We start from the raw sequence: 27,321 nt of genomic DNA, 5'->3' as shown, positions 1-27,321 counted from the left end.
ACTATCGCGATTATTAGCTTATTTGATAAGAAAACATGGCCCTTCATCGGCAGTGGTGAAAGCGTACACTCACTTTCAAAATTGTAAGAGAAGATGAAAAATCAAGTTCTAGTAATTGTTAAGGCAAATTACACATTAAAAAAAATGTTCCAAATATGTCACGATGTCAGATCATGACAAAGAATATAACCTGTTTTTATACCCAGTTTGCTGGGTTGATTACAATTCTGTAATTATTCATTATAACCAAATTTCGGCGACTATATGCTTCAGACCTCCAGTACTCCAGCTGAAAATGTTCCAGAATACTGAGTATTACTTGGCTACTTGCCACAGTTTCAAATCTAAAAATGAAGGGAAGATAAAGTGTTGGTGATCAATATTCAATCAATCAAGCAAACTAGACAGTTCTTCCTGTCAACAAATCATATATAGTGTTGTATTGACTTTGGATTTACTTTTATGTGAGCTTCTCATCTGCAGCATCACTAGGAAGATCTGGTCCATTTGGAATTTTACCAGGGAAGTTCGTCTCTGATGAATCAGAACTCGCCATACTGCAAAAGATATAACGTAACCATAAACACAATGAGTTGAAGGGTTGTTGTGGAACAATGCTCAAACAAATGTTAATATAGACCCACCTTTTGTCCACGAAAACCATTGAGCGCAGTTCACAGTTAGCAAAGCTGAAAATATCAGGAAGAAAATTCAGCTGTTGACCATAACAAACTAAAATCTAATTTAGCAGAATATAGAAACTTGGTGACTAGATGGAAATGCAGTTACAATGCGGGGATAAGCAATATGCTCACAAGGTTTTCAAGAAAAATCAGGACTTGTATCAATTTTACAAAAGGTAATGCTGTGAACCTATTTGTTACCAATGTCAGTTTTCGGTCATTGTAAAAAAGAATTCATAATTTGCATGGCAAGTATAAGCTATATCTTGAATTTGTAAAAAGTAATCAATCCACAGTATAATACAATAACAAGTTACTCTCTCCGTCCTAGAATGATTTTTTTTGTAACGTATTAAAACAAATTTTATCATGAAATACTTTGTTGAATAAGTGCTTAAATAAAGTATCATAATATTAAAATTTTTTTATATTTTTCACTAACATGTATATTATATACATTTATGGTCAGACTAATGCATTGGCATATGCGCCAAGTTTATTGTGTTAATTATTCTGAAACAAAGTGAGTATGAATTACAAGTAGTTTTGAAATTGTTTAGTTTCTAAGCTAGAAGGTCAAATATAACAAAAATTCTCTAAGCTATACAAAATTTAAAGTACATCATCAAACAGTTTGGGGAGGCAGTACAGCACTTACTGTGTACAAATTTCATCTTTCACCACTTGATGACAATCATTTCCAAAAGCACTGAGTGTGTGAAACAGAAAGCCACTATGGCTGACAATAGCAATCTCCTTCTCACTCCGGGTCCATAGCCTTAATCACAGATGAGATAGTAATTAATATGTTAAGTAAAGCAGAGTCACCAGTTTTATAAAATCATGAGCAAACAATACCATTTCAAGAACTTCATTCCTCTTTCTGCAAGTTCTTCATCTGTTTCCCTTACATCCTCCTTCCACAATATGTCTTCATTTTCAATCTAAAGTTCAGATATTTCGCATTAAAGAAAAATAGCACGCACGAAAGTAGGGAGTTGTACCATAATCATATAAGAAAATACAAACAAGCAATTGATTCTCATATAATCATAACCAAAACCTCGGTATTTCGAACTTACCAATGAGAAATCAATTGCAGGAAAGAGAGTTTCGTATTCGCTCTTAGTCCTCCTCTTGTCACATGGATGGACTCCCTGCAAACAAAAATAGGGAGCATAAGTCATCATAGATTGCACAGAGAAGCACAATCATATTAGTAATAAGCAAAGAATGAGGCACTAAAGTTTTATAGTGGCATTCTGCTGTCAAATGGCAAATTCTGGGATTAACTCCTCCTATAAGAGAGCCTACAACATACATTAACTTTTATATGATTTACAGTTCAACCATGTAAACAAGAGAACCTAGTAAACATTGTGAGTCCCACAAACCCCTACAAGTAAACCTCAAAACAAATGTAAATTGCTCTAAAACAGCAATCATATCAATCTCAGATTCTTAGGCATTGAGAAGCACGTTTAAACCACAAGTTATCTATGTTTAAAGCTTATAGCAGATGGTCATCAAATCAGAAGGATTACTATATATTTATTCCCAAAGTTTAGTCTTGCAGTTATAATATATTTATTATTGTGTGATTTTTTTTATTTTTTTTATTTTTTTTTGGTAAATAGAATTATTATTTTGGGATTTTGCTGTATGTTATTAAGTTATGTCTCTTTATTTGCAGAATTATTTTGTGTTAGTTTTACTATTTTACTTTATCTATGTCGTAGCTGTTTACAACAGAAAATAGCATACAATGTAGCATCCCAACTAAAAGTCTTTTGCAAGCATCACATGTGAATAAGCACAGGCCAACTGATTCTTGGCCCTTCTCCAGAAAGAAGGATAAATGTCAACTAAGGAGTTCACACCCCATTTTTATCTAAGTCCAACATGGAGGCTAGATAATGAAATGATAAGAAGATATTAGCGAGGAGCAACTCAGTAAGGAATTGAACATCCATTTCATTATTCCTTCTATCTTCAACAATGAACAAGGAACTCTAATAGCAAAATAAAACAACAATATCAGTCTTGATCCCAAGATGGGGTCAAAACATGAACCAAAGTATTATCCCATGTACTTATCAACCAAGATCCCCTCCCATCATGCCTTAATATCATGTGCTATGTGTTCTTGTAAGCCCAAAATATCATATCTAACACCCTCCACACGAGTCATCTTTGGTTTCCATCAGCTTCCACAAAGAAACTCTCTACTTTTATCACCAATGCATCTTTTAGTCTACCCCTACATGCTCAAATCAATATAATCAAATATCCCTTGCTTTATTTTTGATGTCTGCCACTTCAAATTTCCTTCAACATCTTCACTTATACTCCCTTTGTCTCTTAATTACGTGTCTGCTTGAGTTTTATCACGAGAATTAAGAAAATTAGAGACTCCTTAAATCCCATAATTGAAAATACAATTGTGCATGTGGGGTTGAAGAGAAAGATAGAGAGAAAGAAAGAATAATTAGTTGGGAATTAATGAAGAGAGAGAAAAAGTGTGGTGGGAAATTTAAGGTCAAAAGGCATCAATAGTACAAAAAAGAAAGAAAAAGGACGTCAACAAATAGCACATCAAAATAAACAAAACAAAACCCCCTAGTAGAAATATAAGCACGTTTTTAAGAGAAGGAAAGAGTAGTTTCATTCTATAATATGTTCCCAAACATGATCTCAAACATATGTAACTTGGCTACTTTCCCAATAATAAGATCCTCTTCCTAATAAGCCTAATAGTTATCCAATAGAATATGTCCTTAAACCATAAAGGTTTTTTTTTTTTTTTTTTTTTTTTTTTTTTTGAAACCCCATAAAGGTATATTAATCAAGCAAAAACCCCTAACATACGTCATATTTTGGTCAATACATCCATTCCTAAGTAGGATCAACTTAAAACACTTAATAACCCTCACTCTTGGACATTACCATCCAATGTTGCTACATCCTAACTTAACTCCCATTAGAAGATGATTCCTGAAAGCAAAAGATCCATGATTAATTCGAATAGGATGAGAAAATTAGTAGGGGAATTTAATCTCTTTCTGGTCATGTTTTTGTTTGGGTATTTCGATAATAAAATGTCCCATTTCCTCGAGAAACAAGCCCATAATACACAAATAAATAAATTTTTGAGATTGGACATATGATTTGAGTTTAATATGAGACAATGAGACTGAAAAGTAATTGAAGGAGACACAAGCAACGATGATGGTTGAGGCAAAGCCTACATTAGAGTGTATCTAATCAATGAATTTATTCCTTCCTTACTTTTTATTATATAGTCCTCGTTATTATATCTTGATTCTTTCTTGTACGTATATACTCCTTATGTCCCAACATACTCCCTCCGTCTTTAAATACTTGCTCTACTTTCCATTTCCGGTCATATTTAAATACTTGTTCCATTTCCTTATTTAAAAAGCTTTTACAATATTTAATTCATTTCTCTCACCTAGTGGACCCAACATAAATAATATATTAATTTCATATTCTCTCTCCTCCAATTCTCTTCATACTTTTACTTTTTACAATTTTTTATTCTTCCACCTACCCCACAGCTTCCATATTTTATTACTTTCTCCATATTCTCCTAAATCTCCGTGCATGGAAAAATAGAGCAAAGTATTTAAAAACAAAAGAAGTACTAAGGACATTTTGACTGGAGACAACGTTGACCATCACCTTTAATTTTTTATTAGTAAAAACTATAGAGGATTTTTATTTGGATAATATATATTAGGATAGACCCAACAAGTTACATACTAAATTTCATTTTGTATATATGAAAAAAAAAAAAAAAAAAAAAGTCATAGTGAGGTGAATAGTTCAAAAAGTCAAAACGTTGCGAGCAATTTAGGACGGAATAAGTATTATCTAAGGTTCATTTTAGTTCACATGAAAGAACTTTAGGTAAGGTTTGGAAACCTTGAATTCATTTGAAATGAAAGAATTTAGTTCTAGATTTTAATTCTGGGATTCAATTCCAAATATCATGTTTTAAAAATACTAGAATCTAGATTCAAGGATTTCCAATTCCGCTAAAATGTTTGGGAGAAATATGCAATTAAAATTCTCGAGTTAAAAACATTTAAATTTTTTCATACTCCCTAAGCTAAGTATGAAACAATGTTATTTTATTTCTTCACCCAAATTAATTAAAATGTTGAATAGGTGTTGTTCAACACCAAGTTTGAGTTTTGATTTTTTAACCCTAATTTTATTGCTCTCTCCTCAAGACTTCTCGTCATCTTCATTGTCATCGTTGAGGCCAATATCAATGATCTCAATTTTTCTTCAAGGTAATCGGAAGATGTGCTATTATTTATACTTGACTAAGTTTGAACAATTAGCTTCAAGATTTAATGGAGGATAGAAGAAATAGATTATCATTCAAGAGGAATAAGTATGACAAAGGAATGAGAGACACATGAAGGCAAAAAAAAAAAAAAAAAAAAAAAAAAAATCGAGCATAATCACAAGACAATCACATAATAGTGACTTTTTCAAGGAATTTGCTCTTCCATTAATGGTAGTGGATAAGAGAGAGAGAAAAGGAGAGTAAAAGAGTAGCATTAAAAAAAAGGAAATTTTCAAGACTTTAAAATGACATATTTTCTCGGATTTAAAATTCATTAAAATGGACATAGTTGCTTAGAGGGTTGGGTTTGAGCCAAATCCACTTCTAAATTCTAAGTACTTGCAAACAAGTTAATTGGGTCATATCTAGAATTTCAAATGAAATTCTAGTTCTCAAACAGGCAAACGGACCTCTTAAGTTATTTACAATTTTTTTGTTTGTTCATACAATTTAACTATTTGTGATTGTGATCATAGTTATAGGTTTCGGGTGATGGAATTATGATAGACAACGATTGTTGTTTGGAGCAAATAACTTGAGAATACTAGGAGTGTGCAGCTCATCTTAGCGGTCTCAAGTGTATAAATTGATCTAGCGATACAAGTTTATTAGGGTTGATTTATCTTTGCAAGATAATAAGTTTTTAGTGATCTACAAACTACATAGCCAACTAATAGCGGTGATAATTTATCAATTTAACTACTGAATTGTAGTATCAACACGGTTTGAATCTAAGAAGCTTTGATTTATCTAAGTCTTTTGTGATTGAATCAGAGACTATATTGGCTTGCTTATCTATCAATTGTATATAATTTAGAAACTCCGTTAGCTTTTATATAAAGACTCTTCATATAACTTTCAACAACCCACCAATTTTTAGCACATATTTAAAATAATGTGTATGGGTTTAGTTATTCTGATGCAAAGAGAATTGATATTCTTTTTTACTTTATTAAACAAAAAGCTAGAATTCCTAGGAAGTTAGATAATATTTTATCAGTTCTGCAAATCAATTCTTATTTCAAAGCTTCAAAAAACGATACTTTGAAGCTGCAAAAGTTTAACCTTTTTAAACTTCACCACCCATTTAAGGGTAGGATAGTAAGATACAAGAACTTATTTGATGACATATAAAAGTTTAGCTAACCACAATTAACAATCTGGAATCATATATCCAAAGGGGAGGCAAAGGGTGATATTTAATATCCTGTAAGCCCTGGTGTCATCTCAGTTTAAATGCCACATCTTGTCAAAATATAAAATAATAAAGAGATATATAAAATTTTGTGCACGAAACTTTTTTAATTCAGCAATAATTCTTCCACCTAAGGATTAGATGACATACCAAGTGTTCTCGACAAGATTCAACTGCTAGAAAAGGAGGGCAGCCAAAGCTTGAAATTGCAGGTCGGCCACTGTTCCCTGCGTCTGCCACCATCAAGGGTGCAACATCTACACCATCATTATAGCTACCACCTCCAAAAACTCCTACTGCAGTTTGTATGGTCCTACAAAGAATCGCAAGAGCCCGTGAGACAGGACTCAAGATAAATTTGGAGTATGATTATTGAACTGGTAACCGTGAATGATAAATAAAAAATCAAACTCATTGGACACTTCACTTTTGTAATTTATGTATTCATGATTTCATGAAATCTTGAGAGAATGCAGTCCGTAACTCTGTCCCTCCTTTTCTTACGCTTATCTACATTCTCTTACCCTTTGCAGTAGTACTGCACCTGAGGAAAGGATGAAGGCAAGTCCCTTTGGGATTCCATCAGATAAAAACCAGCTTATCACATAGGGTATGGATTGTCCCTGTTCTCATTAACTAATGTATGAAGCTAAAGACAATTTTGCAAAGATGCTCACACCCTCATCAAAATTGGCTCATTAACAGAGATATTTAGCACAGTATTACAGTAACGTTACAAGCAAATTCTCAAAGCTTACATGAAAAAGTACACGGAATTGAACATAATTAACTTTCAAATTTCAGTAGATGCATACCTTGTCAAAGGAGATGTGATTACTAAATCAATTTTCTTGGATAGTCCACTTCCTTGGACATGTTTCCGCAAATTATCCACCTGTTACGCCAAAGGGGAAAAAGATTAATAAAAAAAAAAAAAAAAAACAATTTCATACCATGATGTTTAAATTTTACTCCGTATTTAACAGCATAGATAAGGGGTGAAAGAAGAACATTAATAAATTCGATATGCAACCTGCTCCCATCCACGAGAAGTTAGGCTAGCATCAAGATAGTCATAGGATAAGTATGCCTTAACATCTTTCTCTCCTGCAACATTATGATATCCTTGTGCATGCCTTACCTGTAAAAATCATACATCCATTCATCAAATACAAGAATCAGCCCATTTAAATCTCCTCATACAAATCTTCTCATACCTAAGGAGAGAAATACAAGAAAATAGAAGGAAAGAATACAAGTTTAACACACCAAATGAAGAGTTTTGCAGTGGTGCAGCGGGTAGAGTCCTTGACCAGCAGAAGTATCCATATCTGGGACAAGATTAAAACAATATCAAGATTACTATAGCTCAATACCCGGTACTACAGAGCACGAAAGAACCCTTTTAATAGCTGCTCAACAAACGATACTGTGAAATAAGCATTCAAACCCAACTGCTCAATGTAATCAGCCAAAATAAAAAATAAAAAATCACAATCACTTTCTATTTTTGATGAATCACTTTCACCACCACACAATAAACAATTATCAACTTGATGGTCTCATCATAAAATACTTTATTGTCATTACCTGCATGACCTTTGGCCTTGCACATTGTTTATCACAGTATTAATATACCCACTAAATGAAGCTAAAAGGTAAGCTAAAGTATTAAGACTCCAAATGTAAATTGTCCTACACTCAGTAAGAATAATATGTGTGCGCATCGCACATGTAAGTTGTCCCACACTAAGAAGTGTAATACTGATCAGACCGATAATTCAAACTCGCCTTCTCTTTTCGAGTAGTCCAGACTGATTTTACAAATAGGAATACCAACTACCAACACTGCCTAATATCCCACATAACAAGCATGAAATGAACGACTTTAATGTCATTTCCGAATAAACTACAAACCAACCAATACTTTACAGAAATTTATGTCACTATCATCAAGTAGCAACAGAAATTAACATTATCCCATCGATTTAATCATTTATATATTATACTTCATATCTTCAATCAAACATTAGAGCCCTTCATTCCAAGCCAACATAACAGCCAAAATCCATATAGGAATATCCGAATATTCCCATTTCCAAATTCATTGTACACCAACAAATTTTCAATAACTTTCCTGAAAATTCAGTAAAATAATTTTCAAGAAATAATCAACTGAGTTTTTTTTTAATACTTTATTATTTATATCAAATTAAAAAATAAAGCCCATTAACATATTCGTATAAGCGATTCTAATAAATAAAGAATGTGGACAATAATTAAACTAGTTGATCAAAGTCGCAAAAGATGAAATTAAGACTTGAAATCAAATTCTTAAAAAAATTAGATTTTAAAAAAAATAATAATAATAATATTAGCAAGAAATTAATGGAGCCAAAAATGAAAGACCCAGAACAGTGGATTATTGACCAATGACATAAATTTATTGTTAATGTTAAAAATAATATAAAAAATTGTGCCAAGAAACAAAATGCAACATAGAATATAATATCAACAAAGAGGGGAAAAAGAAAATGATATCCATAATAATAATAAAAAAAAAAAAAAAAAAAAAAAGGGCCTTACCTGAAGAGAGAGAAGCAAAAGAGAGGGAAGAAGTGGTGAGTTTAAATTTCTGGAGATTGAAGAATGCAAAAATGGAGGAGGAAGAAGAAGTGAAATAAATAGTTTTGCGAATTTACAGCACACAGGGGAGGAGAGAGAGGGGGAAGAGTGAAACAATTCATTTTATTTTTTTTATTTTATTTTTATTTATTTACGGAGTATTTTTTTATACTTCAAGGTTTTGTTTGTACTTACTCCCTCCGTTTTTAAATACTTGCTTCATTTCTCCTTGCGGAGTTTTAGGAGAAATTAGTGAAAGTAATAAAATATGGAGCTAGTGGGGTTGGTGGAAGAATAAAAAATTATGGAGAGAATTGGAGGAGAGATAATATATGTTGGGACCATTTGGGACCATTAGGTGAGATAAATTAATTAAATATTGTAAAAGCTTTCCAATAAGGAAATGGAGCTAGTATTTAAAAACGGCCGCAAATGAAAAGTGGAGCAAGTATATAAAAATGGAGGGAGTAGCTTGTAGGTGAAAAAAGGTACTATATACCAGTACTAGTTTTATGCCCCGTGCGATGTACGGGTTGTTTATTGAATTTTTAGATAAATTTTTAATCTTTATGTCAAATTTAAAAATATATCATTGATACAAAATTAGTTACGAATTAATGTGCTTTTGTGACGATTTGTTATGTAGTAATGTTCGATTTAATACATTAAAAAAAATTAACAAAAAATAAATTAAATAAAATAAATGTTCAAAACCCATTGGGTTGACCCGAACCCAAAACTTTGGGCAAAGGTTGAATATTTCTTAACTCGTAACCTGAAATGAACCAATCCAAGATGATTCATGACCCGACCATAATTGACAAGTCTACGTAGTACTATTAGATTGTGAAGTATATTATTTTAATCTATTAATTATTACTAAAACAAAACTTTGCTGATGTCATCACTGTCCATATGTCACTCCCATAATAAAAATTTTCCAGCCTAAATGCATGATGATGTCATTTTTTTTTTGAGCTATTATATTTAGTAGATTTTGAAATTTAAATAATTGAAGCTTCTATATTACAAATACAACCTATCAATTTATCCTTAAAAAATGAAATAATTTTAAGTTGTACACTAATAAATAGACTCCTTGTAGACACCTAAAAATATCTCCCCAAAACCAAACCCGATGATGAACAACCTTTCACCGCCATTATTGGTCGGGTTGAGTATTTAATCTTGAAGTGCTTAAACCCATATTTCCATTTCATAAAACCAACCCAACTCCTATCCAATTTCCCCAAACCATAACTTATTTTCCTCTTTTCGTGCCTTTAAACCCAAAATAATTCTTTTCGTGTCCACATCGCAAAACCGAGAGAAACTGATTTTATGGCTATACAATTTTGATCCAATTATTATCTTGTTGGATAGGCCTTGAAATAAGCTTTCCAACCATATATCATAAGCCTAATTCCGAGCTATAACGAAAAAGATATGAGCAAAACACTAAACTCGGCCCAAAACCGACAGCCTTCCACTAAAAAGGCCATATATTAAAATCTACAAATTATTTTGACCTGATTCTAATTGGGTTGGAAAGTAGACTTGATAAAATTTCCAATGATATATTATATGCCTTATTCCGATTAACTGATCAAAAGTTATGATGATTTTAAAAACGTCACCGCGCACAGTGCAAAAGCACCGTGTCACGGGAGTGTGCCCCGTCTGACGGTGCCTGATGCCGTGACACGGTACTGTACATCGTGTCACGGTGCCATTTTTGAATCTTTTTCGCGTCAAATTCCACCGTGGCACGGTACCTGTTGCCATGACACGGTACCTATTTCCGCGTATTCCCATACTGTGACATGGTGTACTGTACCGTGCCACGGTGGACACTTGTAGACACCTAAAAATGTCTCCCCAAAACCAAACCCGTTGATGAACACCTTTCACCGCCATTATTGGTCGAGTTGAGTATTTAATCTTTGGAGTGCTTAAATCCATGTTCTATCCAACATATTTCATGAACCAATCCAATTTCTAGCTCATTTCCCTAAACCATAACCTATTTTCCACTTTTCGTGTCCACATCGCAAAACTGAGAGAAACTGATTTTATGGCTATACAATTTTGATCCAATTATTATTTTGTTGGATAGGCCTTTAAATAAGCTTTCCAAACATATATCATAAGCCCAATTCCGAGCTATAACGAAAAAGATATGAGCAAAACACTAAACTCGGCCTAAAACCGACACCCTTCCACTAAAACGACCATATCTTAAAATATACATATCATTTTGACTTTATTCTAATTGGGTTGGAAATTAGACTTGATAAGCTTTCCAATGATATATTATATGCCTTATTCCGAGTTACTGATCAAAAGTTATGATTATTTTAAAAACGGGTAAAAAACTGAAATTACCGCGCAGCAGCAAAAATGCCGCGACGTGGCAAAAGCTGACGTGTCACGGGACTTTTTCCCGTGACACGGTGCCCATTTTTGTAATTTTTCTCAATTTTTCCCCGTGTCACGGGATTTTGCACCGTGTCACGGTGCAATTTCCCGTGTCACGGTGCCCATTCCGTGACACGGGAATATTCCGTGTAATTTCCGCGTACTTTTTACACCGTGACACGGCATACTGCACTATGCCACGGTGGACAATGCCGTGTCACGGCATTTCTTCCCGTGTCACGGTGCACATCCCGTGCCACGGGATTGCTCCGTGTTTTCTCCGCGTAATCCCTAAACGCGTTTTCACTTCCCGTAACCTAAATATTTCCCGTGTCACGCAAATTTGTACCGTGTCACGGGAAAGTTTCCCGTCTGACGGTGGGATTTCCCGTGTCACGGTACACTTTGCCGTGTCGCGGGATACTTTTTTAGGGTTTTTATCATTTTAGGGTTCTGTGTGCTCCCTCAGCACATTTTCCCTATAAATAGGACCCTCATTTCTGATGTACGGGGCACCAATAATCATTCACTCTCACCTTACACCAAAAATCATTCTCTTCTCCCTCTTTAACCTAATTTCTACCCTCCTTATTCTTCCATAATAATTCCCCTAAACACTCCAAGGAGTCTATACTAAACCCGTGGTTCCGTCCTTAAACCAAGGCGTGAAAGGTATAAATAACTTAGGGTTTGGACCAAATCAACTCTACTTTTTATTTAATTTAATTTCCATTTGATTTATATTTTTATTGAAGTTACTAACAATTTATTCATGATGTAGCAATTTAAAGGAACGCGCGGAATGTGAGTAATTAATTAATTTAATTACTCTTATTTTATTTTAATATTGCTAGTATCATGATTAGGTTTATTATTATTTGATTTGACTAACGCTATTATTGTTAAATTGCTTCCAATATTAATGTTGATTTTATTATATTATATTTATGATCACCATATTGCATTTTAAAGGGAATATGTAATTGAAAACCACGCCTAATAAGATAATTTGGACAACCGGTTTAAGTTCCTTTTTAATCTTGTTGTTTACTTCAAGTGATCACAAATATTTTAGAATTATATGTTGCATTAATATTCAACCAATTTAGCTTAATAATAGATTGGAGCAAATTGAATATTTTGTTTGTATGCCTTTGAGATCGCAGGAATCACTTTTCATTATAAGAATCGAGTAGAGGCCAATACGGGCGAATGTGACTCCATGACTCACTTCGTACCATCATCCCCGATCCTCCTTTCGTGGTTCCGAACCATATGGAGTTAGTAATCTCATGGATTATGAATGGGGTGTAACCTTCACGGGTCAATCGTTGTTGCCTATCGTTGTCCCTTTATCGTGGTTGCCTTTTATGATCCGTGAACGGTTTACAAGTTCCTTAAAAACTTGTTGGCGGCTCCCTACTTTGCTTTGTCCCTAATCGTTGTCCCTAATCGTAATGTCAATTCCCACTTCCTATGAGTGCCAAGCATATTCACCACATGCTTTTAACGTAGGCGCACTTCGAGCGACGCCTACAACACTGCCATGTCACGGTACGTGTGCCGTGTCACGAAATTTTCTCGTGTCTTTTCCGCGTAAACCCTTCATGCGTTTTCACTTTTCGTAGGTTAAATATTTCCCGTCACTCCAGTTGTCCACCGCGTCACGAGATTTTCCCCCGTCTGACGGTTCCTGGCACCGTGTCACGGTGTTTTCTGCCGTGTCGTGGTGTTAATTTTTAGGGTTTTTATCTTTTTAGGGTTCCGCGTGTTCTCTCTACTCAATTTCCCTATAAATAAGACCCTCATTTCTGCAGTTCGGGGCATGAAATCCTTCTCTCTTTTACACCAAAAAATCATCATATTATCTCTATCCCATATTCTAAGCTTTAAACCTATATTCCTAATTACACCATTCTTCCCTTAAGCACTCCAAGGAGTCCATACTTAACCCGAGGTTCTGTCCTTAAACCAAGACGTGAAAGGTACAAATAACTGAGGGTTTGGACCAAATCAAATCTGCATTTATTTAATTTAATTTCTATTTGATTTCTATTTTTTTTTTTGAAGTTACTAACAATTTATTCGTGATGTAGCAATTTAAAGGAATGCGCGGAATGTGAGTAATTAATTTAATTACTTATTTTTATTTTAATATTGCTAATATCATGATTAGGTTTATTATTATTTGATTTTGACTAACACTATTATTGTTAAATTGCTTCCAATATTAATGTTAATTCTATTATTATTTTTATGATCGCCATATTGTATGTTTAAAGGGAATATGTAATTGAAAATCACGCCTAATAAGATAATTTGGATAGCCGGTTTAGATTCCTTTTTAATCTTGTTGTTTAATCAAGTGATCACGATATTTTAGAATTATATGTTGCATTAATATTCAACCAATTTAGCCTAATAATAGTTTGGAGCAAATTGAATCTTTGTTTGCATGCCTTTGAGATCGCAGGAATCACTTTTCACTATAAGAATCGAGTAAAGGCCAATACTGGCGAATGTGACTCCATGACTCACTTCGTACCATCATCCCCAATCCTCCTTTAATTTCGTGGTTCCGAACCATATGGAGTTAGTAATCTCATGGATTATGAATGGGGTGTAACCTTCACGGGTCAATCGTTGTTGTAACACCCTTAAATCTCCCTCTACGGAAATACTAGTATTATTTGTATAATTATACCGTAGAGATAGACTTAGGCGTATTACCGCCGCGTGATTACGCAAGGCTATTCAACTTATTAAAAATAACAATACTTTGCAGCGGAAACTCAAATACTCTTCTTTATTAATAATAACCATAATAGTAACCAATATTATGAGTATACAAAATAGATACAAGAACAAATTCCTAATTTAGTGAAAACCAATCCCGGGACTCCAATGCATCATTTATTGACTCAAACCTGAAAATAAGCAACACTGCTTACCATTACGGTAAACAGGACGAACCAAAGCAAATAAGAAGTACGAGTTAGCAAAATATGCTAAGTACGATAAGTGCAAGATAATTAAACTCAATTTATTCACAAACATGCTTTAAAACCAATTTCCAATAAATAATCCAATAATACCAAACTCATGGTGTAAAACCAATTCTCAATAATTCCAATATCAATAATCAATAAAACCAATTCCGATTATTTAAAAAAAAAAACCAATTCCTCATATTAAAACTAATTCCTCTCCCAAGTGTGCACACCCCCCAAGCTAGTCTCCTTATGTTACAAGGCTATTATTGAGGAAAGACCCGATCATGCAAATTCCAAGGCCTTATCAATAAACCAAATCCGCATAGTGGGATTACCAACATGCTTATAAAGCATAAATAATAATAAATCCATGATTCAATAAATCCTCTTTTAAATCCAATAATTCAACCTTTAATAATAATAATTCAAACTTCTTTTAATAAATTCAACATGCTTTTAAAATGAATCATTTTTAAACATGAATAATAAATTAATTAATCAAAACATGTTATAAAAATCAATACTCTAATTTAATTATTAAAACCAATCCTTTAAACATACTTTTAATTCATAAGCCATAATTCAATTCAATTTAATTCAAGCAACATAAATCATTCAAACATGTTATTCAAATCGATCACTTTCAAGGTATCTAGCCACCTAACGTACCTTGATCTTCGCTTAGCCAACAACACTTCAAAAGAACTCTCAAGTAGCTTGATCAAAAACACCCTACAAATAAATATAACCTTAATCAATATAAGGTTAACAAATAATCACAAATAATTAAATTAAACCCTCCCAACTATATGTACACGAACCTCTTAAATTAATTCAACATGAACATTATTAAAATCTGATTTTATATAATTAAAACTACTCATAATAATTTTATATTAATCTCTCATAATAATAATAATAATTGAATAAGAGAAAAGGAGAAGAAAAGAATTGGATTTGCGCAGGAAATAATAGGCAGAACTTTCAGAGGCTATAATTCCTTCGATATAGCTCCAAATTGGGTGATTATTGAGCCTAAACTCAAGGATTTTTCGAGAGAAACAACTTTCTATGAAACTTCAATACCGCAAAAAATGACCACAAGTGCCCGAAAATTGGCTTCAAAGATGAACGGGATGATTTGTGTAAAATCGAGGAGAAGAAAAGAAGAGAATTGGTGTGAAGAATGTGAGAGGTGTGAAGAATGTGAGAGGTATGAAGGGGTATTTATAGGCTAGTATGAGCATGAATTATGGTAGGAAAATGTAGGAAAAATTATGGTAATTAGGGTTTAAGAGATTAATTGGAGAAGTGGGCAAAGATTTAAGGAAAGTTTTGATATTTGAAGGGATTATGTATAATTGAATATGGAAGGTATGTATGTCATGAAAAATATTAAGGAAATTGGAATTACTTGGGGAATAATCAAGAAGAATGAATGGCAAGAAAATATAATGATTGGATATCAAAAGGATGGAGAATTAGAATTATGGAAAATAGGAGATTTTAAGAAGATAATTAAAAATACAAATTACCAAAATATTTTCCCAAAATCTTCATGGGATGGCCGAAATTTTTGAGCTTTCCTAAGTTCATATTTTCGGCCCTCCTATTTAGTATTTAGGAATATATTTTGCTAGTTTTAAGGAATTAAAAATAATTGTGTAAATAATATTTATTGTAATAAATAATTGAATAATAAAATACCAAATATTCACCAAATAATTTAACTAAATAAAAATCAGATTTTCACATAAGAAAATCCGAAATTATTAGCTAATTAATTGGGATTTTCGAACCTATAAAATATAGCTTTTGCCTTAATTAAAATATCCGAAATATATAAATAATCCGGTTTTTAAAATAGGATAAATGGATAATAAATCTTATCCAAAATAATGATTAGTTTTCAAAATACTTTTGGCGCCAAAATTCAAATATTATTTTGGCTCCAAATAATAAATTTACTAAAATACCCTTTTTATAAAATAATTCTTAATTAATTAATTAGGAAAATACGTATGAAAATACGAGGTATTACAGTTGTTGCCTATCGTTGTCCCTTGTCGTGGTTGCCTTTTATGATCCGTGAACGGTTTACAAGTTCCTTAAAAACTTGTTGGCGGCTCCCTACTTTCCTTGTCTCTAATTGTATACGTCAATTCCCACTTCCTAAGAGTGCCAAGCATATTCACACATGCTTTAACATAGGCGCACATCGAACGACGCCTACACTCCTACATTAAAATATGTATTAGGCAAAGTTGAACAGGTATTATATCATAATTTTGATAAAAATCTAAAATTTTCAAAATATAGATATTTTGTAAAAGGTGCATATTTTTATTTATATTTATCCATTTTTTTTTAAAAAAAATGTACAAATTATAAAAATAAATTTTATATAAACCGTGCATCGCATGGGCTCTAACCTAGTTATATATATGTTTTACACTTTAAATACTTCTTTCGCTGCAAAACATATTATGATATAGAAAATAAATTTATATGATAATTTTTGAGAATTATAATCTAATATGCTATCTGTATGTGTTTGTGTCCTTTCACTGTCCAGTTATGTGTTGCTGCAATGTAGCTCTTTGACGTAGCTTATGGCGAGCAATATCCTAATCAGGAGGTGCTGCAAAACTGACTGATATGGATGGCAATGAGCTCTCAAACATGACAAATCTTGACCAACTTAAGAAGTACAACCCATAATTATTTGAGTAGGATACTCAAGAGAGCTACGTTTGGCCTGATTCCAATTTTTTTTTTTAATTAAATTGTATTTCAATTTGTACATTTTAAATTGGTATTTAATCGAAAATAAAACTCTAAACTAACAATTTTATCCTAAAATTCTATCCAAATAGAATTCTAAACTAACTTTTTTTTATCTTACGAAGTCTATTTAAATTTATCCAACGTGGGGCGACACTTGGCGAAAAGTTGGAATGCCAAGTGTTGCTGCCTTGTGATTTGGCTAAAAGTTTAGCTTTATATATTAGTTATGTGATATGATATGATACGTCAACTAGTTTTTGACCCGAATAATAAATCGCGTTATTACATGCATTCCCTTCGTTTTTAGATACTTCCTCCATATTTCATTTTTGACCGTTTTTAAATACTTGCTTTAAAATATTTTGTTTATTAACATAAATTATATTTTATTTAATTTAATATTCTCTCTCATTCAATTCTCTTACCTACTTTCAATTTTTACAATTTCTATTTATTTACCAACCTCATTATTTTCTTATTTGGAAGGTTTTTACAATATTTTATTTATTTCTCTCAACTAGTGAAACAATTTGATTTTTTTTTTAATTTTTTTTTTTTATAATTGAATTGTTTGTATTTGTAGGTGAAAAGGTGATATTACGAGTATATGTCAACTAGTTTTTGGCCCGTGTAATACCCGAGTCATTTCTATAACCCTTTGAAAAGCCACAACAAGTGTTACTATTCCAAATTAATGGTGTAATGACGCCTTTACCCTTCGTCCTTTACTAAATAACTTTATTGTCCTTTTCCTTTAAAAAAAAAAAAGAGGGAATATCATCCTCTTTCTTTTCCTTCTGTCGTTGACTTTGATGTTCTTTTAAGTATTCTCTTCTTTGTTGTTTTTGTATTTGACTTTGTGTTATGGGTAAATTTTGCAGGTTCAGTAGCTCTTCTGATTTGTGTGTGGATGGTGTCATCTATGAAGATCGTGTGGCTCCTTTACGAGCTAAATTGGAAGGCTTAGAGAAGCTAGGATGTATGTTAGTTGTGTTCTATAGGTTGGATTCGATTATGTAAAAAAAATTAGAGATGTTGGTTGATTGAAAGTTTTTCTAGATTAGTTGCTATCTAATTTTGTTGTATTGTGTAGGGTATAGATTAATCAAATTGTTGATGTTCTGGTTTTATTAATCAAGCATTGATAATAGATACATGTTCTTGTTCTATTAATTAGCACTATAATGCGAATATCGTTGGCATTATATAGCGTGTTGATTACGGGGGTTTATTAAGGAGTAATTACCATTATAGCAATTTAATTTGGCAATTTTAACAATATAAGAGTTTGGTAATTTAGTTTTGATTTAATCTGGACATTTTAACAATAAGAGTTGGAAATTTAGTTTCTATTGATTTATATCATAACAATTTAATTTGGAAATTTTAACAATAACAGCTTGGCAATTTAGTTTTTGTTGATTTATATCTGTGTAAAAGTTATAGCGAAATGTTATTTAACGAATTCATAATCAAATTTTAGGGTGTTTAAGAATTTTATTTGAGGCTGTCCATTTTTTAGTGTTTACTAGGGAAATTGGATTAGTTAGATGTGTGGGATATCCTTTTGTTTACTACTATGGAAATTAGATTAATTAATTATAAGAGAAATGGTGGGTAGTAAATTTTTTGGGGGGGATTTTGTATATATTTATTATTGAGGGAAAAAAAGGGGGAGGAGATTAGGTGGATTTTATTTTTAAAATCTGCTATTTTTAAAGACCAGGATACCTTTTTATTAAACTGATTATTATTGGTTCAAAAAAAAAGGGAAAAATATAAGGGAGAGGGGGAAATTAAAGGTAGTGGGGGAAGTTAGTGAGGTTGCTTGCTTATGGTGATATAGTCCTCCTTGTTTTAGGGGGTCAAGTTATGTGTTACTATTTTGGTCATTTGACCATCCAAACATGGGTTTGAATATGTACTATGGTCTCTTGTGTTAGTGTTATTATGAGTATTACTTATTAATTTACTTCAGTAGTTCAGTATATAGAAGTTTAGCTAGCTCTTTTTTTTTTTTCTTTTTTTCTTGGGGGAGTCAAGTTTCTGGGTGCTTGCATATTTATAAGGCAGCCTTGTTTTTTGAAAAAAGTTGTTCTTTGCGTTTTGGAATTTAATGTTCTGTAGTTTTCTTTCACTCAGACTTGATAGAAAAGATATACAACAAATCCTTAGTTCTAGCCAAGAATTAATCAGGTAACTTAGCTATTGCGAATTACTTGGAAGCTATATTCTTCTTAATGTAGTCTTTGCTTAACCAACAACCTTTATATGGACTCTGTCATACAAGAGCTACCAAGTATTTGCTATATCGGAAATATGATTATCCATGACATCGAATATTCCTATGCATTACAGGAGTATGACAAGGACATAGCATGATACATTACTCTTATGTGGTTATGGATATTTTGCGTTTGCTTTTGTTGCTTGGTTGTGATTGAAGGTGTTTAGCTTGTATTGATATGTTCTTTGTTTATGTTATGTTTATTCAAGAGAAGGTCCTATTGATGGTATATGTTTTGCTTGGGTTTTTTCTATTTGTCTATGGTGCTTATATCATGGTAGTTACACATAGCTTTACTAAAATATGCTTATATGGTATGGAGATACATGCCTTGGGATGTGTTTGCTTGTGTTGTTGTTTGGTTTATATTAGTAGCATGTTCTGTGTGCGTTTTCCTGGTTTGGGAGTGATTTTTATGTGCTTTATTCTGTAATGTGGTGAGTATAATAGGTGGTCATTATATAGAATCTTCATGTGTGATTTTGTTATTGCCTTTGTTTCCTATTTTTCGATCAGTTGGGTGATTCATGTTGTAAAGAGGGTGTGTTTGGTGTGTTGCAAGGGAGGGATGGGAAAGTAGAGAAATAAGAAGCTGCGTTTACAATTTAGAACTCATGATGTAGAGTGATGGATACATTGCCTAGGTTATAGTTTACAATTGTTGGTATTTGTATGCTGCTGTATGGTTATGTAAATCCTTCTAGCAATAGGATATATAGTTATAGCTATGATATATGCTTAATTGGATGATAGTCTTAATAAGAGAGCTACTCATTTTTTTAAGATGATCAAACGAATTATTGCTCTTTTTGTACAAAAAATAAGTTATTTGTAATGTGTGGTGTAGAGGCTAATTGTTGCTACTAGGAAAATGGTTTTTTTCTTTGCATGTGTGGGCTATATTGTAATGGCTGCTATTTGAAATTAAGTTAAGAATTTCCCCCTATTTACAGGTGATGGATTTACCACCCACACAAGTAGTGATGCCTTTCCGTCCTCTCTTAAAGCAGATTACAAGTTATTTGAACTTCCCTGATCCAGATTACCAATTTGTTGATGAACCTGGAAGCATTGCTTGTGTGGTTATTAAGACAAACTGTGGTCCCATCAATTCTATTTATATTGGTGGGTATACTAAGAGTGTAAAAGAGTCTTGTGAGGTGGCTACTAGAAAGGCTGTCTATGATCTTATGAAGAAGTATGACATAGTTGTTGAGGATGTGACTTATATAAGGAAGAAAATGTATGAGCGCTGTGGTCAGTTGTTTTGGTTTAAGAAAGAGGAGCTTGAGCGTATTGAGAGGGAAGAGCCCAAAATCAATATGTATGAAGATATTCCTACTAATCTTGGAAGCAAACATAAGAAGATAGTTGTAGACTTCGTTGTTATTCTAAGAGCTATCTTTAGAGCTGTTGATATAAGGTGTACTCCAATTGAGACTATTGAGCATTCTGCCAAGAAGTACACTTCATGGTTCACTATTATGCCTCATCGAGATGGCGTAGGATTTCGATGCTTGTTTAGTGATTATAGCTCAACAGTGGCTGAAGCTAAGCAGAGCCTTGCTAGAAAGGCTGTTGACTACCTCACTGATGTCTTTAACCTTGTCATAGTTGATGCTAAATATAAGGTAACAACGGCTAGGTTTGATGCTGTCTTGTGTACCTTGGAAAGGGAGAGCTATATAAGTGTGAAGGAGCGTGTGCTTGGAATTAAAGAACAACTTGAACCTTCTACAGTCCTTGTCGAGAAAGATTGTCTTACTCCTCTTGGACAAGAGTTTCAGGTGTCTGTATCTATTCCACCAGTTCTGCCTCCTAAGAAGCGTCTTCTGCGCCACATTTATGCAGAGACATCTCCTGTGGCTGGTGCTGATTGTGAGATGCGCTCAGTGTTTCCAGTGCCTGAGGATTTTGATGGCTGTTTCAAGCGTGCAAAGTTTGTTAAGGATTAGATGGTTTAAGAGTAGGGCTAGAAAAAATGGATGGTGCATGTGTGTTGTTTGGCTTATTTTGCTTGGTCATTATGTTATATTACTTTAGTAGACTATGGTGTTTGATATGTGTAATAATTAATTATGTATCACTCTCTGTTGGGAGTAACAACTATCAATCTAGGTTTAAGTATATAACCAGTTATGTAATGTAATGACTTTTATAATTGCCTCGCTTGTATGGATTATGCATCTAAATTTAACTATATATTGAATTATATAATATAGTTTGTTCTATTTTTGTATGGATTTGGTAATCGATTTGCCTTTATATAATATATGTTATGTTATTTTACAGTGTATTTTCAAGATTTCTTAAGTTAGTGTTGATTGCTTTATTATTGATTTATTTAGTAAATAAAGAGATTGTTTTGTTGCAGTCATCTATTTCATGGGAATTCTTTAAAGTAGCTGTTCTGAACAATTATGGTTTTGAGTAGATGAAACCAGCATATTAAGTCAGATATGAGTAAGTGCTGTAATATGTCTTTAATTTACTGCAATGATATTCTAGTGTGTTTTATAACCTCTGTTTGAAAAAATGGTGCTGTAGATTGATTTTTACGAGAACCATCATCTTCTGGTGGGTACAACACTAAACGTCTAAGGAATTTACAGACTGAAACTCAGAGTGAAATAGAAAGGTATAGCATGGATATGCAATTAAGATGAGTAGTTTTTTGGTCCTGCATCTAAGTGTTTGCGGTTGTTTAGGCATTAATGAGAATTAATGCGTTTTGTGAAATTGAATAACTCTGTATAGGTTCTATGTTTATCTTGGATTATGTAAACAAAGTATGCAGCATCGTAGATAGCTTTCTCTGAATTTTGAGTCGTGTAAAGTGAGTGATCTAAGTTATTCACAAGTAAAAGAAATGATTACAATCATATGAACTACTTCTTTTAGGATTCACACACGACCTGCTGCTAAGCGTGCAAAGATACCTCATACTAGGCATCCTATCATAAGTAATTGCAGTTAATATCAGTTTTACAGTCTTGCCTAAATATTTGGTTTTCAAATTTATGAGTACATATATGAATATTTGCTTTTCAAATTTATGAGTACATATTGGCCTAAGGTGATATTCATATATGTACTCATAAATTTGAAATATTCATATATGTACTCTATATGAGTACATATTGGCCTAAGTTGATATTGACCTCTGCTTACTCTATATAAATATTTTCTTTTCAAATTTTGAGTACATATATGAATATTTCTAAATATGGTATGGTAATCAGAGGTCCCTGATGCTATGATTGGCCAGAAACTGCCTATAGAGGCTTACCAGCTTCCCGAGCCTACTTAGTGTTGCAAGTGTGGGGCGCTTAAGTTTGCCTTTGAGACACTACATTTCTGCTGCTGTGATGGTGAGGATAAGATTGCAACAAATGAGTACCCTCCTAAGTTGGTGAGGCTTTTCACCTCTATGGATGAAGATGCAAAGCACTTCAGAAGATATATACGGTTGTATAACAACATGTTTTCTTTCACATCATTGGGTGGCAAAACGGATGCCAAAAAAAAAGGGAATCTGTGTATTTAAGTTGCACGTCCAAATTTATCATAACCTTTCAAGTTTAATTCCAGGGGATGAGGGGCCAAAATATATGCTGCTTTATTTCTATGATGGTCAGGTGGAGGCTGAAAAACGTCTTTGTTGTTTCCCAAAACTAAGGGAAGATGTCTTGGCTGTTCTTATGAAAGTTACCGAGTTAAATCCCTATGCTAGATTTTTTCGATCATTAAAGGACATTTCAATTACTGAATCTACAGAGATTATGCTGATTAAGACAACAGTGCTAGATCAGCGCGTTTATAATGCTCCTTCCACTAATGAAGTTGTTGTCATTTGGCCAGAGAACACTTCTTCAAGTGAATCAGAAAGTCTTCACATTTTGGTTACACGGGGAAAAACTCATCTCATAGGATTATGCATTATTATGGATGCTACGATCCATTATTGCAATATCCACTGGTTTTTCCGTATGGTGACTGTGGTTGGACTCGGGGTCTTAAAAAAATGTCTAAGGGTGGACACAACAGCTGCAGACTCAGCCAGATCCTTTCTCTTCATGCATTGTACATTCCACTGAGGATTTGTTGGAAGAGGAGGCTAGACGTAAGTGCCTTCTGCAACTGGTGACTTTTATAAGAATACTAGATGTTGGCCTTTTATAGGAATGCTATATGTTAAGTAAGAGATGAATCACCTTAGGCCAATGAAAGGTCGATACATGAAATGCAACACTTGAAGGTATATAATGAGATTATATACTTCTTGTCTTTTTTATTGCTGTTTTGTGTATAGGTGCCAATGGAGGTTCATCAAAATCTGATAGGCAAATTTCAGCTAGGGAATATTATGCGTACAAGCTTCAGTGTCGTCCCAATAATATGATACTTAGAGCAGGGAGGTGTTTCCAACAGTATATTGTCGATATGTATGTTAAGGTGGAAAATACACGTTTGGATTTTTTCGTAAAAATCAGCAAACCATAAGAGCTAATCTTTATCAAGGAATACTTGACACTATTGAATCTGGAGAAAATTGTGCAGCAAATGTTGGTCGTAGGGTGATCTTACCTCCAACATTTATTGGTGGTCCTCGGGATCTTAAAAAGAGATATTTAAACGCTATGTCATTAGTTCAGAGATTTGGGAAGCCAGATTTATTTGTGACAATGACAAGTAATGCTAATTGGTGTGAGATTAAGCAGCAGCTTGCTGTAGGAGAAGAGGCACAAAATAGACCAGATATTGTTGCAAGAGTCTTTAGAGCAAAAGTGCTTGCTTTGAAACACTTGATTAAGAAAAAAAAGGTGTTTGGAGAGGTAGCTGCATTGATCTATGTTATTGAGTTTCAAAAAAGAGGCTTACCTCATGCCCATTTCCTCATTATTTTAAAGTCAGACTATAAGATCAAGTGTCCTACTGACTTTGACAAGTTTATGTGTGCTGAAATACCCCCTGTTAGCAGTCATTATCTTAGGAAAACTGTGCTCAAGCATATGATGCACGGTCCTTGTGGTCAGCTCAACCCAGAGTGTCCTTGTATGAAACACAAAGAGAGCCTGGGTCATTGCAAGTATGGTTATCCTAAGAAATTCTCTGATGAAATAAGAAATAACTCAGATGGGTATCCAATGTATCGAAGGAAGAATTCAGAAGAGATTGTCATCGTTTGAAAAACTCCTATGGATAATAGATGGGTGATTCCATAATCCCTATTAATTGTCCTACTTCGATTGCCATTTAAATGTACTGTTTAGTACCTATATGTATGTCTATAAGGGGCATGATGAGATATCCTTTAATGTTGTGCAGTCCGGAGATGACATACCTGTTCATGATGAAATACAGCAGTATCAGTCTTGTAACACCCCAATAATTCTCTCTTAAAACCTCTGAGTACCCTGAACAAAATCCAAGAGAATTACTGGCGTTCCACCGCCACATGTTCAAACGTTAAGGCTATATCAGAAAATAGCAGCGGAAAAACTAACTCAGTTATATAAATAAGTTTCAAAACCAACGAATGAAACCAAATTAAGTGTTACCAGTTGGAACCATTAAGGCCCTTCTTCAAAACCCAACAAAAGTAGCAAATAAATAAAACCAGAGTTAAATAAATTCAAACTTATGAAAAGAAATAAACTGCGAACAATAACCAACTCTCCACTCAAAATCCCACCACCTTGATGCAAGTCCAAACTATGTAAACACCTGTGATGAGTCTGCTCCCCAATGTTACAAGTGTAAAGATTGGATCGTCACAGGGTCATTGAAAGGCGGAAGCCATGACCAAAGAAAGACACACAAAGCACGCAATCAGCAAAGCTGAGTACATACAAGCTGCAAAACATAAAAGAAATCCCTAACATGCTACTAATAATCAATCATCACGCATCATTAGTTTATATACTCGACACATGACTCAACTATTTATATTACTAAGACTCCATTAATTAATAATAGGTAAATCATTATTTTTATTCATTGGATTACGCAATAGACAAGGTTGTCCAATCCATGCTCCATTTGGAACATCAATAAAAGAAATATTCCATGCCTCCTTTCGGAAACATCAATAAACATCCAACGACCACGGGCGCGACTCCGTGACCGTAGTTAGTATGAGATCTCACCTAACTCCTAGTTTTGAAAAATATTTGAAATAAGAGACTCGTAGATCAGACGGCCTCGAGAAAAGTGCAAGGCTAATACCCCGTGTACCCCAACCCCTGATTGTCATTACTTCAGATGTGCACAAATCTAGAGTTTTATTGCTCATCCATCTTGCAATTTACGTGATTTACAAGTTTAGAATTGGTGATGACTCATATACAAAACAATATAATCAATCAAATATCACATCAATCAAGTAAAACAACTTACCAATTTCAATTCTTGATTTATTAGTGACAAACAACATTTATTATTTATTCCTTTAACTACCTCGGTGTATAAACACCTTGAGTGCATAAGGCACCCCAAAACCTTAACTTCGTCTTATAAGACTTGAATTCTTCCTTTACTCATCCTGTTTACATAATCATGAATGAGTAATAAATTAATCATTACACCAATCACATACCTTTGCCTCTAAGCGCACCTTGCATAATTAGAGCATAAACAATACTTGCAATATAGAATAGTGCACGTCATACGAAAATTCACAATGTATAACTAAACAATTTAACCTATTCATCCCTATACATGATACATACTAAGTTCTCGATACATCCCTAAACATGCATCTAAAGGCAAGGTTTCGTAACTCGTACGTACCTTGAATAAATGAATTGGTATGCCACTTTACTATCTAGAAATCACCTTCAATAAACTCCTCTCCTAAACCAAACAATAACATCACAATCAATACCCAATCAATCAAATTTACAGCAATACTAACTTACTTTAAAACCTTCAAAATCCAAATCAAACAACACTTTAAAACCTTCCTTTTAGTTAAAATTAAAGGCTTATATATAGTTCTTTAAATTTTCTTCATAAAAACCTTAAAATACACTCTTATACATGAAATTACAGCAAGTTTAAAGTTTAATAAAAATCTGAAAATTATTTAAAAACCCCTAATAATCTCCCTTTTTAATGGGTGATTAAACCCTCTTTATAAAATATCAAAAGTAGTACTTAGAAACTATTTTCAACACTTAAAACTTCAATAAAGACATATATTGTGCTTAATTAACTTTAAAAATAATTAATTTTATTAATCAAACTCAAGGATAATATTTTAAGTATAAAAAAACTTCGTGAAAATAAAAAAGTGCCCGAAAATCATATTTAGAGGCTGAATTTGACCACGAGAAGGTTGTTTCTACATGGAAAATTGTACTTTTTTTTTTATCAAAATCGGATGAGTTCAGATCCTGACCGGGATTAAAATTAACGAACGGAAATCTAAAAATTAAAACACGAATTTACATGTTCAAAATAATCTGGAATTAAGTTAAACTAATCATTAGTTATAATCACCAAAATTTCAAAACATCATTACTATAAAAGCCCTAAATTAATTGTTCATAAAAACCCTAAAATCATGATTTTCAATAATTAAAAACCCTAGGTTATAAAATTTACAAAATCTGAAATTATCAAATTTAATCATCAAAACACAATTTGATACTAATTAAATTAATTTCAAACAATAAAATTAAAACCAATAAAACAATAATTATAATTATACAAATTAATAAAATAAAGGAGAAAATAAGACTACCTTTTTGTGCGGGAAAATTTTGGGGATTAATGAGGTATTTATAGGGGAGAATGTTGTAGGATAAATAGAAAGATTGGGCCTCATAAAATTAATGGGCCAAATGAATGAAATGGACTAAGCTTTAGTTGTATTGAAATAAATTATAGAATGAAGGGTCATAAAATGATTTGTACCAAAATAATTTTTGACCCTAATTAATAATTTGAAT

General features: G+C 33.0%; 2 protein-coding genes across 4 annotated transcripts; one reads left to right on the top strand and one right to left on the bottom strand.

Annotated features, from left to right (window-relative positions):
* Nucleotides 1–94: 94 nt before the first annotated feature.
* LOC145638904 (phosphoglycerate mutase-like protein 1) lies at nucleotides 95–8,980 on the bottom strand. Of its 3 annotated transcripts, XM_081689962.1 has the most exons (11): nucleotides 7,847–8,068; nucleotides 7,526–7,587; nucleotides 7,290–7,397; nucleotides 7,072–7,151; nucleotides 6,407–6,569; nucleotides 1,766–1,840; nucleotides 1,542–1,627; nucleotides 1,342–1,461; nucleotides 645–689; nucleotides 459–557; nucleotides 95–344 (listed from the first exon to the last, which is right to left on the bottom strand). In XM_081689962.1, exons 1-10 carry the CDS (start codon nucleotides 7,869–7,871, stop codon nucleotides 461–463), a joined length of 861 nt encoding a protein of 286 aa, XP_081546088.1. In that variant the 5' UTR covers nucleotides 7,872–8,068; the 3' UTR covers nucleotides 95–344; nucleotides 459–460. The 3 variants fall into 3 exon arrangements, with proteins under 3 accessions (XP_081546088.1, XP_081546089.1, XP_081546087.1); XM_081689963.1 differs by lacking the exon at nucleotides 7,847–8,068 and adding an exon at nucleotides 8,843–8,980 and having other exon boundaries at nucleotides 95–557; XM_081689961.1 differs by having other exon boundaries at nucleotides 95–557; nucleotides 7,847–8,067.
* A 13,997-nt stretch (nucleotides 8,981–22,977) lies between these two features.
* On the top strand, nucleotides 22,978–24,555 carry LOC145639985 (uncharacterized). The gene is made up of 4 exons (XM_081691297.1): nucleotides 22,978–23,242; nucleotides 23,400–23,489; nucleotides 23,679–23,834; nucleotides 23,927–24,555. The coding sequence occupies exons 1-4, from the start codon at nucleotides 22,978–22,980 to the stop codon at nucleotides 24,553–24,555; spliced, it is 1,140 nt and encodes a 379-aa protein (XP_081547423.1).
* The last annotated feature ends 2,766 nt before the right edge of the window (nucleotides 24,556–27,321 follow it).

Source organism: Chenopodium album, chromosome 7 (genome assembly GCF_948465745.1).
Source record: "Chenopodium album chromosome 7, dcCheAlbu1.1, whole genome shotgun sequence".
NCBI lineage: Eukaryota > Viridiplantae > Streptophyta > Magnoliopsida > Caryophyllales > Amaranthaceae > Chenopodium > Chenopodium album.
This window is presented reverse-complemented; position numbering and strand designations above follow the sequence as displayed.

Excerpts from the sequence above, each read along its gene's own strand:
- LOC145638904 (XM_081689962.1), bottom strand. The coding sequence starts at position 7,871 with ATGTGCAAGGCCAAAGGTCATGCAG. Across the intron at positions 6,570-7,071 it reads ATCACATCTCCTTTGACAAG|GACCATACAAACTGCAGTAG; the intron begins GTATGCATCTAC and ends GATTCTTTGTAG. Across the intron at positions 690-1,341 it reads AAAGATGAAATTTGTACACA|CTTTGCTAACTGTGAACTGC; the intron begins GTAAGTGCTGTA and ends TGATATTTTCAG.
- LOC145639985 (XM_081691297.1), top strand. The coding sequence starts at position 22,978 with ATGCTGCTTTATTTCTATGATGGTCAGGTGGAGGCTGAAAAACGTCTT. Across the intron at positions 23,243-23,399 it reads GCCAGAGAACACTTCTTCAA|GGTGGACACAACAGCTGCAG; the intron begins GTGAATCAGAAA and ends AAAATGTCTAAG. Across the intron at positions 23,835-23,926 it reads TGTTAAGGTGGAAAATACAC|CAAATGTTGGTCGTAGGGTG; the intron begins GTTTGGATTTTT and ends AAAATTGTGCAG.